This window comes from Alligator sinensis, unplaced genomic scaffold (genome assembly GCF_000455745.1).
Source record: "Alligator sinensis unplaced genomic scaffold, ASM45574v1 scaffold1377_1, whole genome shotgun sequence".
Classification (NCBI taxonomy): Eukaryota; Metazoa; Chordata; order Crocodylia; family Alligatoridae; genus Alligator; species Alligator sinensis.
In genome coordinates, this window is record NW_005842585.1 from 390021 (window position 1) to 405555 (window position 15535).

The 15535-nt window shown below is 47.3% G+C and overlaps 1 protein-coding gene across 2 annotated transcripts in view; it reads left to right on the forward strand.

Moving 5' to 3' along the window:
* Positions 1-15535, forward strand: part of DNAJC7 (DnaJ heat shock protein family (Hsp40) member C7) — a 33786-nt gene that overhangs the window by 783 nt on the left and 17468 nt on the right. Inside the window, exons 1-5 of one of the 2 annotated variants that reach the window (XM_006032763.3) lie at positions 10018-10907; positions 12146-12234; positions 12830-12954; positions 13045-13158; positions 13855-13929. In XM_006032763.3, the coding sequence (XP_006032825.1) occupies positions 10891-10907; positions 12146-12234; positions 12830-12954; positions 13045-13158; positions 13855-13929 (420 nt within the window). In that variant the 5' untranslated portion in view covers positions 10018-10890. Of the gene's footprint in view, positions 1-10017; positions 10908-12145; positions 12235-12829; positions 12955-13044; positions 13159-13854; positions 13930-15535 lie in introns of those variants that run through there. The other variant, XM_006032762.3, reaches the window with a different exon arrangement.

The window sequence follows — 15535 nt, forward strand, 5'->3', positions numbered from 1 at the left end:
CAGCAGAGTAGGGCAGGCGGTGGGTCTCCAGGCTTGAAGCCCCGCTGGTTTGAGTGGGGAGAGCGGGCGAGGCGCCCTCCCAAGGTCCCTCCAGCCTCGCTTCCTAGGACTCTGTCTGCCAGGGGAGGCGGCTGGGGGCTGCGGGAGCAGCTCTCACCCCCACGTTTTCTGTGCTCCCTTGGCCGCCCGCCCACAGCCGGGCCCCGGGCCGGGTGCTGGCTGCGCAGCCCCACCTTGCAGCCCTCACCCCCCCCCACCCCGTCGGCGCTGGCTTGCGGCAGGATCTGTGGCCCCTGCCCTGTGTTCAGCGGGAGCGTCCTGCAGCCGCCCGGGTGCCCCTGTGGTCAGGGTGGTTTTGGCCTGTGTGTGACATCATGTGCTGAGGGCTGTCCTGGATCAATCCAAGCTTGATGCCTCTGAGCAGCCCCTGCTCTCCACTGCCGAGTCTTGTGCTTAAAAGGAAGCATGCTGTAGAAAAGCAGCAAAGCCAGGCTTTGAAACCTGGCTCCTTTTCAGGACAGGAGTGCTGTGGAGGTGGCACGCTTGAGCCTTTATCATCCCTGTGTGTGGGCAGTATTGCCTTGTGTCTGAAGGCTTTCTCTGACAAGCAGTGCTAAAGGGTTAATCCATGTATGGGGTGGGGAGGGGAATCCTTTGACTGGGAGCCTGTGGGAAAGAAGCAGGAGGGAAGACTCTTAGCACAAAATCCCCTCTCCTTCTCTCATACTTACTGCCCTGGGACTTCATAGTTTCTATTTTATTGCATCTCCTCCTTCACCTTGTATGATCAGAGATTCCTGATAGCCCAGAGCAACCTACGTCTCAGCCACACCCTCAGATACCTGTCCCATGCTGCCCTGCTTCCTTGGAAAAGGGCCTTTGGGTATGTATACTGGAGTACAGGATCCAGTCTTGAAAATACTAGTACGAACGAGCTCTTGGCTGCCCCCCCCTCCCCTTGGTTATTATTAAAGCTTATTTTATGTGTGGAAAGGCCAAATCTCTTTCATCTCTAAAGCTACTCGGCAGACTCTGCCCAGAGGTGCAGATACCACTGGCTGAGACTGGGCACGGTGGAATCCCAGCCTTTTCCCTTGCTTATGAATTTTCTTTTTGAGCGCAAAGGTTTCTGTTGCCACCTGCTGCTGACCTGTTATAGTCTCAGGAGGAGGTGAAATGAAAAGGACAGCCTATAGAAAACACAGTGCTGGTTCCACAGGGTTTAAACCTGCCAGGCTGAAACTTTGTAGCCTGTGATCACCAGAAAGAAAAAACAAAATCTCTGAAGGTGGGTTCTTGCAGAGACCTGGTTGAATGATGGAAGCCTGGAAAGAAATTAAACCGAAGGGGCCTGAGGTAGTTATGCTACTTATTAACTTTCAAAGGTGGAGGGCCAAGTGACAACACTAGAAGCACTTCAACACCATAGAGAAATATAAAATATGTTGTTTTAAAGCATCTGGGCATTGGGCATTGGACACAAAGAATGTCAGAGAGGTATGGAAATAGTAGTGCTGGAGAAGTTGTGTGTGAATCACTACTCAGTATTGTGCCTAATACTGTTGCTTTTGGTATTGTCTCCAAGGCTTTGCTCTCAGTGGTTGAGTGTAAAATGTGATCGGTATCATGACTTGGGCTCAGTCTTTCAGTTACAGCGACCTTTAGTACCAGCCTTTCTTGCGCCCCAGAACCTGTGAAAAGGGACTTGTACTGGTCCGGAAACAGAAAAGCTGAGCTTGTTCAGGAGAGTGGTTTCCTGGCTTGTAGTAAAGGAATCCTTCAGGGGTGGAGAGCAAAGGTAACCTGGCTGACCTCCACTGTCTTACCGTGGTGTAACCAGTACTTCGGTCCTAGGTTGCGAATGTTCAGTTCTTCGAAAATATGTTTCTTTCTGAGTGTTGGGCTCCCAAGCTGTCTGTTCTCCCTTTGGGTGATTCTTATTGAGGGAATAGTACAGCAACACGGCTTCAGCATCATCACGACTTCTGTGCTACTTCCAGGCTTACTGCTGCCTTCTCAGAGAGCTTGGAATTTAAAGACTATTTGAGCAGAGGCCTGGGGTCAAGAGCCTCCTGTCAGTCTCATCTCTGCCATTGCTTTGTTAAGGAAAATTGCTTAACTTCTCTGGCCCTGTTGATCCCTTTGCAAAACAAGAGTAATTCTTAGCTACCTCAGAGGGGTGGCTGGAGACAGAATTAGCACTTGTATGTGTAAAGCACGTTGAACTGTGTGAAGTGCTCTGTTGGCATTCTTGGACAGAGGGAGACTACAAGTTACAGACCGAATGTTTTACTATGGGTTTTACAGGGTGAGTGGGTTATTTGAAAGCTTGCGTGAATCATTTCAAATAAGTCTGCAGGTCTGTTTTCGCTCTTTCTGGCCTTCTGTAATTCAGTATGCAATGAAAATTATGACCAGGATAAAAAAATGTTTTGTTTCTAGACTAAGCTTTGCCTGAATATACTGCAGTGTGGTCCACTGTGGCGGGGAGGGGGGAGGTAGGAATACTTCTGATCACTGTGGCTGGGTAAATGGGGAGAGAGGAGCAATGCAGTGATTCGTATTTCTGTATTACCATACTAGCAATGCACCGAAACAGCTGCAAGTAAACTGAATTTACAGGTTGGTTCAGAGACTTACCAGCAAAAGAAATGGAACGCATTCACCGGACAATGGCCACCTGCTGTTACATCGTTTGTAGGAGCACTTATAGATAGTGATGGATGTAACTGCACGCATTTTCTGATGTATGTTGGTGCATTTGATGACAGTTGCTTGCTGCCCCGTTGTGCAGCTGCAAGCTGATTGGCTAAAGGTTTGCACTCTGAGCCAATCAGAGGCTGGGTTATTTTTAAAAGAAGAGGTTTTTAAAAGGTTTCCAATCCATGGAAACAGCTTTATCTGTAAAAGAAGAGTTTTTTAAAAGGTTTCCAATCCATGGAAACAGCTCTCCTGTGGCTCAGCTGGCTTCTAGAGCTTAATACTGCTTCATTTTTGATCCATGATGCTTTCTCCATCCTCTGCTTGGCAGTGTCAGATTCTGTTTATTGTGCATATTTGTGAGGAGGGATAACTCCCTCCTCCTTCAAGGCTGAATGATGTGGATGAAGCATCTTAAAAGGAGGTATTTTAAGTTCTTTGAAAAGTATCTGTGTTAAGCATTAAGTTAAATCAGTAGTTCTTTGACTGAAGCTTTTCTTGTGCAATACTCTTTGGTACAAGCTTCAGAGAGCCCATTCCCTCAGCCGTTTAATCAGAATAAACCTTGTGTCATTGCAGAAGGAGAACTATACGAAGCAAGCATATGCCAAAGTTGTAGAATTTTTTGCCCTGACATTTAAGCCTCTAAATGACTTGTACCACTTCATCTTTAGATTGTCCATTCAAATCCAGCCTACCTTCCCAGCGAGGGACCTATTACCAGCTTCTTTGAAATGAGTTTTTGGAGGTCAGGCAAGATCCTGGTCAACAAATATCATTAACTGGTAAAGTGCCAGCAGAATGCTAAGGGTATGTTTGGCCCTAGAAGCTAAAGACGCTCCATTCACGGATGAGGTACGTTAGCGGGAGCAGTGCAAAGTTTCCATTCCCCTCACTGGTACAGTCCCTGTTCTGTTTATGAACACGACTTGTCCCAGGACTTGTAGTCCAGTGCCTTTTGCTAAAGTGAAAGCCTTTTGTTAAAATAGCCTGGGCAACTGAAACAAAATCTCTGTGCAAATATTAAATACCCAGTGCCATAATGGGATTTGAATAATTCTATCTGAAGAATACTGTATGCTGTAGGTATACAGGAGAAATACAAATAACTTAGCATGCCTTATATCTTCAGAGAGGTGGACAAGCACCTCTTTAGGTTGAATGCTATATTTTCTTGCATATATCATCACATTTTTCCCCAAACCACCTGGAAAAAATGTGGGGTGCACATTATATGTGATGTAAAGGGCTTCCCATGGGTCTGGACATTTTTCAGGGGGTGGAGTGGTAGCATCATTAATTGCCACAGCTCTGAGAGCCATGGTAATTAATGCTTTCACTGTCTTCCCCCTCCCCCCCAGCCAGATTTCTGAACTCATGGGGGGGCCGCCCTCCCATACTACATGCTGGATTGTGCTGTCATGCAGGGTTGGCCTGTGGCCAGACCCCACACAATAGCTCCAGGTCCATGTGCTGGTTAACCTGGCATGCAGCTCTGGAGCCAGCATATGGCCCTATGGCTGGAATGGGCCCTGATGCACAGGCCCAAGGCCCCAGCCCCAAAGAGCGCAGACTTTATGTACTTACCCATACAACAAGGTAAGGTCTTTTTCCCTTCCTGGGGCCTTTAAAAAATAGTGTGTGTGTGTGTGTGTGTGTGTGTGTGTGCGCGCGCGCGTGCAATATTTGGGGATATGTCACATGCAAGAAAATACAGCAATCCTGTTGTAGATCAAAAACTTATCTTGCTTGTGGTTAGTTATCAAACCGGTTAGTTAAAAGAAATCCGTAATTGCATTATAAAGCTGAACTTGAAGGGCAATAGCTCCTGTATACTGGGGACCAAAATCGTGTCCTGGAAAACTAAACTGAAGCAGTACATCTCTGACACATCCCTTCTGTGTAGGCTTTAGCAATGTTACAAAGGGAGCATTGTGGATTTGTCTGACTTGGGGGGCTGTGGCAGCATTGTTGGCAGTGGGGAGCTTTGCCCGTACCTGGGCCAGACAGCTAAGAGATGTGTCTGTGCTGCAGCCAGGGGGCAGGGAGAAGCAGTGGCAGCTCAGCTAGAACACTGGTTTATCTTTGACCTGAGCCGGGTTGTCCCAGCCTGCAGCTCCAAAAAGTTCCTGACCACTGATCTAATGCAGAGGTGGTCAGCATTTTGCAGCAGGGGCCTGCTTTAACAGAGCTTAACTCTGAGCGCGGGCTGCTTCCCATGCAGCTGCAGCCATAGCCCTAGTTCCCCCTTATTCCTGTTGCTGAAACACCACTAAATCTCTCCCCAGGTCTGTGAGCCAGGTAAAATGGCACCATAGGCCAGATCCAGCCTGCAGGCCCTAGGTGCCAATTCCTGGTTTAGAATATTACTTTCTAGCAGCTTGTTCTGACTGTCCTCCTCTTCTGTGGCATATTTGTATGTAACAATGAAATCAAACACCACAACATTTGGAAATGACTTTGAAGCATGCATAACCATCTGCCTACACAGATACTGAATTTCCCCAGGTGTCAGCCTCTTAGCAACAGGTCCCCTTTCATCAGCTGAATATCCCCACTCAGCCACTGGTAGCAGCAATGCTTACTGATCATCAGGGGGTGCTGGTGCACAGAGCAGCAGGCAGCTTGGAGGCTGGAGTCTAATACTGTGTTCATTTGGGCTGTGGTGGCTCCCAACCTGACATTGTCTAGCTGCAGGGTAAGATCACTTTAAATTGTAAAATAGTTATGAGTTCAGTGTTGAGAGAGAGGCTGATGTGTCCGGCCAGGAAGGTGCACGTCTCTTGTTGGAGTAGACTTCTGTGCTTGCTGATCCCTACATATGCTAATTCCCCCATCCTCTGTCTGTTCCCTGACCTGGAGGCAGCTCCTCCACATGGTGAGGGGATGGCTGGTCTCTGGGTCCCATTCAGTTTTTAACTTATACTCAGACGGGCAGTATAGGCCACTATAGAGATTTGCCCACTCATCTGCCATGGGATCACAAAGTTTATTTCACATAGGCAGCTGAATAACACCCAGTGGCAGAGCCAGGATAAATCTCTACCAGCTAGAAGGAAAAGTGGCTCCATGTCACAGAATAAAATCCCCTAAATGAATCACTGAGGCAGGATGAAAGTTGTTCAGATTAGAGCCTAGGAAGTTCTGATGCTTCTGGAAAATCTGTCATGAAAACCACGTGCTACCTAGATTTATTCAAATGATTAAAAGTTTGGCTGTGAGCTTGGAGGGGGCAAAACTACAGCTAGGATTTATAAGCCAGTGGGAGGCAGATGGAAAGCTCTGATCAGTCAGGAGACAAACTTGGGCAAAACCACATTTCTTGCCTCATGGTTGTTCAGGATGAAGTCTCTTCTCAGCCACTGAATCCCAAGATCTCTTAAGGACTGGAGTTGCGGAGGAGGTAAGGTGAATAGGGAGAGTGTAGTGATGGTTTACAGCCCCCTCAGCCACTTGGTGAGTGTTGGCATTGAGGAGTTCAGAGGAGATTTGTGTGGTGGAAAGATGGTGGTTGCAGCTCTGTCTCCTGTCTGAGATGAGGCCCTCTTGCGTGGAGTCTTGAGGAAGGTGTCAGGGACATATGTACAGTTTTACACTGCAAGGAATGTGGCTTTCCAGGTTGGAATTGGCAGAAACGCCTTGAGAACTGAGGGGGCTTGACAAAGCTTTTCAGAGGAGAAGCCAAATGTTCACTAACTTGCAAGGGAAGGGAGCTGTTCCAGATGCAGCTCTTGCAGCGCTCACAGGCAAGGAAAGAAGTTTCTTGCTGAGATTCTTGATGCAACTGTATTCCTCCCCACCCCCAGGGTTTACGGCGGAGAGGCCCTGAAGAGACACTAACCTCTCCTAACAAAGGAACCCATTCAGGACTGGATTGTATTTTTAGCAAAACACGATTCTTCTTCAGCTTCAAAAGTAGCAAGTGGGGAATGCAGCCTACATCGGTGCAATGCAGAATGACCTCATTCAGACTGCAGCATCTGTTTGGATGGAACAATTACTAATGATATCAGGAGATCTGCATTTTTTGTTATAGCCAGGGACTGTGGTAAACAAGAACAGTTTTCTCTGTGTCTCTGCAATGTTGATGGAACACAACTGGGGAGAGATGCTGCTGTTCTCTTCCCTAGCTCTCACGCCACTCATCTTGCCTACCCAGCAACTCTGCCTACACAGTTTGAAGGCTCCTTGATGATTTTTTTTTTTTTTTTTTTTTTTGCAAGATCTTGTTCACTATTCAGCTTTAGAACCATGCAAACAATAAAAGCGGCTGTGTTTTCTTCCCATCGCATAGTACTACCCCCAAGGCACTGTAGTTTGTCAACAAAGCCCCGTAAAAGGAAGCGGTAAAAGAGAGAGAGTCCGACAGCAATAGAATAGGAAATGGTTGTCCTTGTATGCTTCGTAGCATCTAAAAGTGCTTTGTATACATGGCATAGCTTTGCAGGTCCCCGGAGGTAAGTCAATAGTTAACCTCTCACTTCAGAGCTGAGCATATCTGAGGTGCAGAGGTCAGCAACTGCTAGCAGTCAAGGAACAGGCCCAGAAGTCCTGGCTCTGAGCCCCACACCTGTACCTCCTAGGCACCATCTCATTGCAGCCTGACTGCTAAGCTTGCTCGAGAACTTATAAATCAGTCCTCTGCTGCTGTTCAGTGCCTGTGGTAAGTGGTTCAGCAAGCCGTAATGTCGGTGGTGTCTTGGACTCTGTGCGTCCCTGTTCTTCAGAACACAAGACAAAGGGTCTCCAAGGGACAGCACTTAATTTTAAATATGGGCTGTTGCTCTGAGACTTTTCCAGAAAATGATGGAAACTAGAGTGGAATCCCATCCCAAAGCTCTTGCTGCGTGGGATCGCCCCCACCATTTTCTTTGCTGTATTTGGAATGGGTGAACCATAATCCTGCTCTGAAGTAGACACTGCGCACCGGCACCTTTTTAGTCTTCCAAAACGTGAATTCCCCCTCAAGGCCTGTGACGTAAATCCATCCTCCTGATCCTGCATCAAATATCGGAGGAGCGGAATAAGAAATCTCTAGCGCGGTGCAGCTACGAGGTAGGTTGCAGATATCTTTTGAAACATGCTTATTCTTAGCTCATGGCCCCCCAGTAGGAGCATGTACTGACTAAAAGGAAAATAGCATTAGTGAAATGAGTGATTTATTTTATTTTATTTTATTTTATTTTATTTTCCCTTTCCAGAGCAAATTCCTTTTCCTCTTATAAAACAGGGCATCTTCAGAATGTGCTTCTATGTCTCAGAGGGGGGCGGGTGCTGAGGAGAGCTCCACTTTTACAGTCAGATGTTCAGACATGCTCAAATGCCATGTGCATGCTGCAGGGCTGACTTTGAGGGTGGGCAGTGACTACAGGTGTCACTACAGCAGCAGAAGGCTGCACCCAAGTGAGGACCCAGCATAACGTCCTTCCATGGATGCTCCAAGCTGAGCTTGAATCCTCGCCCATGTTGGTGGGACAAGCATGAAGAAGGGGATCTTCGTAGCTTCTCACCAGACACTGAAGAGAAGTTCCACCCAGACTAAAGCCAGCACTTGGATGGGAGATGATAGCAGATGCTTGCCAGCCCCTGAGGTGGATTTTCTGTAACAGCCAGGCCCTGGACGTGAGCTTGTTACACTCCCAGCTCAGGATTTGCACACTCGGATAACTCACTTCTCTGCTACCTGGTGACTCCCCAACACCTCTTTTAAGCAGCGCCTAACTGTATTGGGCCTCATTGATTCTTGATGCGCCTCTTAACTTTGGTGGAGTTACACTAGGGGCGTATGTGTCCTGTTGCCGATGTCCTGGATTGAATCTAGCTGGTGCAAAATTACAAATGGAAGCAAGTAGCACATATTTTAGCTGTGACCCTGAAGCCCTCGGAGTGACAACACACTGTGTCTTTTGTTTTGCCAGCTGGCAAAGCTGCGACATTTCAGTGAAAACAACCCTTTGCATGAGGCAGTTGTGTGGGAATGGCCAATGGCAAGCCTGAATGAGGTTAAAAACATGTTAACTGGCCTCAACACAATTCCCTTTGTCCTCTCTCTAGTGGGCTTGCTTCACATAGCTCCCATTGTTTCCTCCAGAACGCCTGCTACTCTGCTGAAATGTGCCCCCTTGGACAGCCAGGGGCTGTGGCGGTGGCGGTTCAACCCCATAGAGAAAGGGGCAGGCAGATAGCCAGGGTGCCCAGAACGCCGACCATCTCAGCATAGCAGTATTTTTAGTGGGTGCCGTTCTTAGAAAAGACGATTTTTCTCGCATAATGGGTTAGTCTGTAACAAACAATAATTGAATTGGGTGTTGGTGTCGAAAGCCCTCTGGTTCAGGGACTGTCATTTGCTGCATGCAGTGACGAGCATAATGGTGCTGACCTGGATGGCTTCTAGGCATACCACGATGTAAGCATTAAATAATAATAGGCTGTTTCTAAAAACGCTCTAGGCCAGCAGGTCTCTGACTTCATGACTTGTTGCACTGCATCTACAACCGGGGCATACTTGGCAAAGCTCCTTTGTTGCTGTTACTTGATGTATTCGTAAAGGACTCTTGTTCTAATGCTGTAAGAAAACTCATGCCTCCTACGCTGCAATTGGAGAGCCACTTTTTTATATTATAGGCATCGTAGCTCAAGCAAGGGGTGGCCAATCTTTTTCATACCAAAAGGCTCATCAGTGATCAAATTTGCCTCTGCACAGGTACAGCATAGAGGGTCAATGTCTCTCTGAGGGAGTGATTTACCAGGAGTCGCACCTAACAGTTGTATTTCCAAAGTGTTTGAACAATTGACTCAAATTAAATACATGACCTTGCATTTGTTGACAGACTCAACTGTGCTTGCACCTCAAGGCAGGCCTTATCTTTCTGTATTTGTCTAACTTTTAGCATGACCCTGAGTGGAGCCTTCGGATATTACCACAGTGCTACTTTACAGATTCACAGAAGTTTAGGGCTGGAAGGAACCTCGTGAGACCACTGGGTCCAGCCCCCTTGCTCTGGGCAGGAAAGACTGCTGGGGCCAAATAACCCCAGCAAGGTGTGCATCCAGTCTCCCTTCGAAGATCTTCAGGATCGGTGCCTGTACCACCCCTGCTGCAAGCCTGTTCCTGAGTCTAGTCACATGAACCGTGAAGAAGTTTTTCCTTCTATCCAGTCTGAAACCTTCTTCTAGGAGTTTGACCATTGCTCCTGGTTTTCCTCTGGGGTGCTTTGGTGAATAGTTGTTCACCTAGCCCCTGATGCTCACCCCTGATGTATTTGTAAGCTGCCACCAAATCCCACCCCCCCGAAGTCTTCTCTTTTCTAGGTTGAACAGTCCCATATCTGTCAGGCTTTTTTCATATGGCTTGCTCTTCAGGCCTCAAAGCATACTTACCACAGTGGTAGTTGAAGTTTGCCATCAGTTAGACAGATCAATCACCTTACCTCTCCTTAGGAGTTATGGGAAGTGGGCAGCCAAAGATGCGATGCAGGGGCTTCCTGATCTGTTCACCCTGCATCCCTATCCTGCCAGGTTTGGCATTGTTAGAGCTGTTTGCAGTGGTGTTGGATTGCTTGGGACTTCCAGGAGAAGTAAATCGCTTCTCCTGGTAAAATGCCTTGCCGAGTCTTTGGTCCTTTCGGTAATTCTCCACACTTTGGTTTTCTGAAAGTGGAGACGGTTGGCTGACGGCTCTCTGGAGTGATCTGAGTATCTAAGCCTCTGAGTGTAACTGCTCTGGCAGGCTGGAATGTCCCATTAGCTATTTTAGTTCCAACAGCTTCTACGCCACGGCTACTGGGAAATCTATATTCGGAACAGTTGGCCGGCATTTCCTTTATAAGGAATAAGGTGACTTGTGCTAGTCGACTACACTCCTGGTGTTAAGGAGGCAGTCATTTTTGGGTGCAACTAATATCCGCGGCTGGACTAGCCCAGTACAATAGCAGTCAATGCCAGAAGGACATAACATTACTGGAATCCTGGATTGTATCACTAATGGCTTTTGATTGTTACATTTGTAGTCTGCAAACTTGTCCTGTTGCTCTATCTGGGACTTGTTTTCCTCTGAGGATGAAGTATTAAGTGTATGCTGCGGGAGTTGGTGTGGAAGGACTAATCGTTGGAAACGTCAGATGTGTTCATTTCTGTGGTTTTGGGTGCAATGGTGAAGACCCAAAGGCCATTGTGCCAGTGTTGGTTGAAATGCATCCTAGAACAGGGTGAGTTGCATCTTTTAATGTCTGTTTCATTATTATCTTCCTCATTAAACAGTGTAGAAAGGGTGGGCAGAGAAACATTCTTGTGTAAATTTTTCAGCACTGATTTGGGGACCCCAGAAAGCTGAACTCCTGGGACTGCCCAAATAGCCAAACTCTGTGTTTTGTTGCCTCACAAGACTTGAGAGGTTTTTCTGAGAGATGTCACTGCTTTGGAGCAGGCAGTTACAAGTTACAAGCCTTGGTATGAACGAGCAGCTGGGATGTGGGAGAAGGAGCATTTGTAAATATAGATGAATGTGGCTTTTTCAAGAGCAGAAAATAACAGCAAACACAGTGCTGGGGCCCAGCTCCGCCTGATTTACGCCTCCTCATGCACGGAATTTGTCCCTTGCTGCAGCGTTTCCTGAAGTATGCAATGCCAAGGACTTGCTGTGGGGATGCGGAGCGCTGCCAGGACAAGCTCCCAGTGAAGCTGCCCTGCTAACCTAGCAAAGCTGAAACAGGGAGTGCAAAGCAGAAGTGGGGAGGGCTGTTTGCTTGCAGGGGAGCTTAGCTTTCAAGTGCTTTTTTATGTTACACATGTCTTGCATTTAAACCTATCCCTGCAAACCCTTACTTATAGGAGTAAAGACTCTTCCTGGGCCTGTTCCTGAGAGAAGTGCTGGGCCCCCCCCATAAACTCTGCCTAGTAGCCTCAGTCCTCATTGATTTAAAGAGGAACTCGTGGATATATGCATCATTGGCCACTTTCTGGAAAGCATTGAGCTGGTCCTGAAAGATGGTTACCACCGTCTGTTCTTTGTTGATTTCAGTGGGGGGGGGCGGCACACAGCACCTCGCGGGCTGCAACTGGTACGCGCTATAAAAGTGCCTGCAGCTGCTTTCTCAGAACTGTGGAGCAAATGCTCTCCAGTGCTGAGCCAGCATCAAGAAGACCACTGGTGCAGCAAGAGGAAGGATGCGCACAAGTGGTCTTAACCTATCACTGGGTTCCTGTGATCCTATGCTGACCTATGAGCAGTCAGCTGCTTGTGGCTCCAAGAAGCGATCCAGCACGTAGGGATGCCCACTTCTTCCATGAATGCCACATATGGGACCTGACAAACAAGCCTTATGCTGGTAGAGCAGCAAAGAGCTGCCCTAGATCAGCTAGGGATCAGATTCTGGGTGGTGGTCACTCTAAAGGGTCTCTCCAGTCTGGTTGTCGCCTTAATGTGTGATGTTTTACTTCCTTGCAGAGAAGCAGAATCTTTCAAGGAGCAAGGAAATGTTTATTATGCCAAGAAAGATTACAATGAAGCATACAACTACTACACAAAAGCCATAGGTGAGAGTGACTTGGGGGTGGTCATGGCCTTGCTGAATCCTGTCCCTGAAAATCAAAACAGGTTATGGATGAAATGTATGGAGTATCAGTGGAATGGGGCAGCCAGCAGCACTTGCCAAAACCTTTTTGTATTGTCACAGTGTTGGGCACATGTTAGTCATCCTTCAAAACCTCACTGGATTGACTGTAAAGGCTCATGAGAGATGGGGGTGGTTATAGCACTGCAGAGCAGTATTTCTGCATCTGATCCACCTGTGTAGTTTGGCTTTGAGCTCCTTCAGGTTGGTGCAGTGGTGGGAAATAAAAGCATTGCTCTCTTCCCTCCTGTATGTGATCACTAATATTCCCAGGCTGATCTCCATAGGCTAGCACACTTCATGTGATTTCTTATGTGTGCTTGAACGGTTCTTAACACAAGAGGGCCCTGGTCCCAATTTGGCTCCTTGGGTGACCCCCGTATAAAAGCATTCAGGTAGTACCAACCTAAACTTGCAGCCAGGGAATAAGCATTTGAATTCAGTATGATCCCTCAAATGTACTTCACAATGCAAGTAGCTCTTCATATTATGTTAACCATGATGTAACTTTCCCACAGATATATGTCCTCATAATGCCAGTTATTATGGCAACAGAGCTGCCACCCTGATGATGTTAGGGAGGTTCCGGGAAGCACTAGGAGACTCCCAACAGTCAGTCAGATTGGATGATTGCTTTGTAAGGGTACGTGAACAGCCATTTTGGTACATCTCTCGCTTGTGTTTGGAGCCCCTTGTCCACAGCTATTGCACTCACTTCCCACTGTCTTCTCAGGGGCACCTCCGGGAAGGGAAATGTCACCTCTCTCTAGGAAATGCCATGGCTGCCAGCCGCTGCTTTCAACGGGTTCTAGAACTGGATCATAAAAATACTCAGGCGCAACAGGAGGTAAGAAACACTCTTTCATCAGGGCCATGCAGGGGAGTGGAATTGAGAGCTGTGAGAGGCATTCAACAATAAATTGCAAATCAAATCCAGAGTGGGTTAGTAGTCCTAGTCACTGTGAGGGGTGATGTAGCAGGAGAGATTAAATTAGGTGCAGGTGCTCAGACAGCTTAGTCTCTCCAGGCTTCTCCTGAATATGGTCTCCTTATCCAAGAGGCCTAGGGGCTCAGCTGGTCTTTCATTCAAGCACCTACTTTGAACGCCTTCAAGAGAAATTTGGATGTTTATCCTGTGGGGATCCTATGACCCCTGCTGACTTCCTGCCCCTGGGGCAGGGGGCTGGAATCGATGATCTTCCTAGCTTCCTTCCAGCCCTAATGTCTTTGAAATCCCTGGAAAAAAAGGAAACTAGCTGAGTATAAGGAGTAGTAGTGGTTAGCAGTAGAGTGGAGAGATGGGTAGAATATGCCTGCAGTCTTGCTGCCAGGCTTGTTCTTGGGCTGTTGTTCACAGGCCTTTATTCTCAGGGGTATCAATCCAGCCTTGATTTGCCTGCATTGAAGAAGCAAGCTTAGCTTTGGAATAGTGTTGTTCCCTGGCCAGTAACACTTCATACTTTGGTTTTTTGAGGGCTAGTGGTTTAGCCCTGTGGCGGAGTTGCAGAATGGTAGAAGATGACTTTTCTCTCCTATTTTTCAGTTGAAGAATGCCAGTGCTGTCCTGGAATATGAGAAAATAGCTGAAATAGACTTTGAGAAACGAGATTTCAGGAAGGTAAAATCAATACACGTGTTCTGTTTTGTAGTATTACCAGAAGCAATTTCTGTTCTGGCTAGTGGAACAAGAATTGTGAAATGTGTGCACGCTCTCGTGCTTTTGCACACACGTTCTCTTGCACACTCTGTTTCTCTGTATAAGCACAGGACCTTAATTAGAGTGAGAGAAGGCAGTGATTCCATTTTCTGCTATGTAACATTCATGCTATGGGGGGAAAAATGGGCACCTTGCAAGTAGTATATATCTAAATGATGTCTCTAACTGGTCTAGTACTAAATAGACAAAGAGAAAACAGGCTAATTGGCTTCACCTGAATCTTCTCGGTTCTTAATAGGCCTGGGTTGACCATGGGTGGACTGCTGGGTATCAAAGAGAGGGTTTTCCACTAGATTATATTCCCAGCAGCTATAGATCAAATATTGCTGCTGCTTTTTTTTAGTGCCCAGGATTCCTATCAATCAGCTGTCTTCATAATGACAGAGGAAGGTTCTTCGCCAGTGTTCCATCAAGGATGTTTGGCAGGAGGTGCAGATCTATTAAGGGCATTCTCCAGTGTTATTTCTAAGGGTCTCGCACCCATTACATGTATTGTGCTTTATAAGGGAGTTTAGTATGACAAACCAGATGGCTGCATGTTCACACTGCTTGTCGTGCCAAAAAAAATGGCTGATCAGACATAAAAAAATGGTGGATCCTCAGGGGAAAAAAAAGTTTCTGTTCCTTTGTCACTGGAAGCTTTGTCTATCACAGATTTAATGTGGATGCAGGTCCTGAGAGACACCCCCAGTATCCCACTGTGCTTCACTCTCCCTTACCCCTATCCAGCAAGGTGAGCTCTCAAGGATGCCTGCAGGAACTGGGGGATGGGGTGCAGTGGTGGCAGGGGTGGATCAGGCAGTGCAAACCACCTGATAGGCCCTTTCCACACCATGGGTAGCTCTGGGTCCCACTGCCCATTAAAGCACCAGAGCAGAGACTGTCTGCTGCCTTAGCAGTCTCTGGTCTTGGGCTGCTGGCATCCAGGAACTTTTAAGGGCTGCCAGTGCTTTAACTCTTCGTACTGGTTCTGGCAAGCCTGCTCACTGATGGGCTTCTCTAATGTAGGGGGAATTAAGAAGCAGTCCCTGTCACCCCCTAGCTGACGAGTTCACCTTTGTGGCAACTTTGTCATAGTCCACCCATGGGTGCTGTGCACTTGTGGCCACACGCCTTATGCTACTTTCCTGTAGCTTTAACAGAAATCCACCAGTATCCATAGTGCATCTGCCAGAGCCCTAATTCTCCCTCTGTCTCCCATGGGTTGTGGCCAGATGGAGCTTGCACTGACTGATCTTAACAAAAATATTAGAATGAAATCTGATATGCCAGTTTGCCCCTTGTCCCACACCTGCAAGTTATGCACACATCCAGTAGCCTTTAGTGGATGTGTATAAAGTTAGTGCTTGGCCCAGGGCAGGAGGCTTCCTTCCCTTCATTGTAAACTCAAGGTCTATGTTGTTTGGAAGCAGTTACTGAGGCCAAAAATGCCTGCAGGAGAGAGTCTTGAAGTCTGGCTCAGGATCCCATAATGGTAAATCCCAGCTCTGCCTCTCTTGAGTGCAAA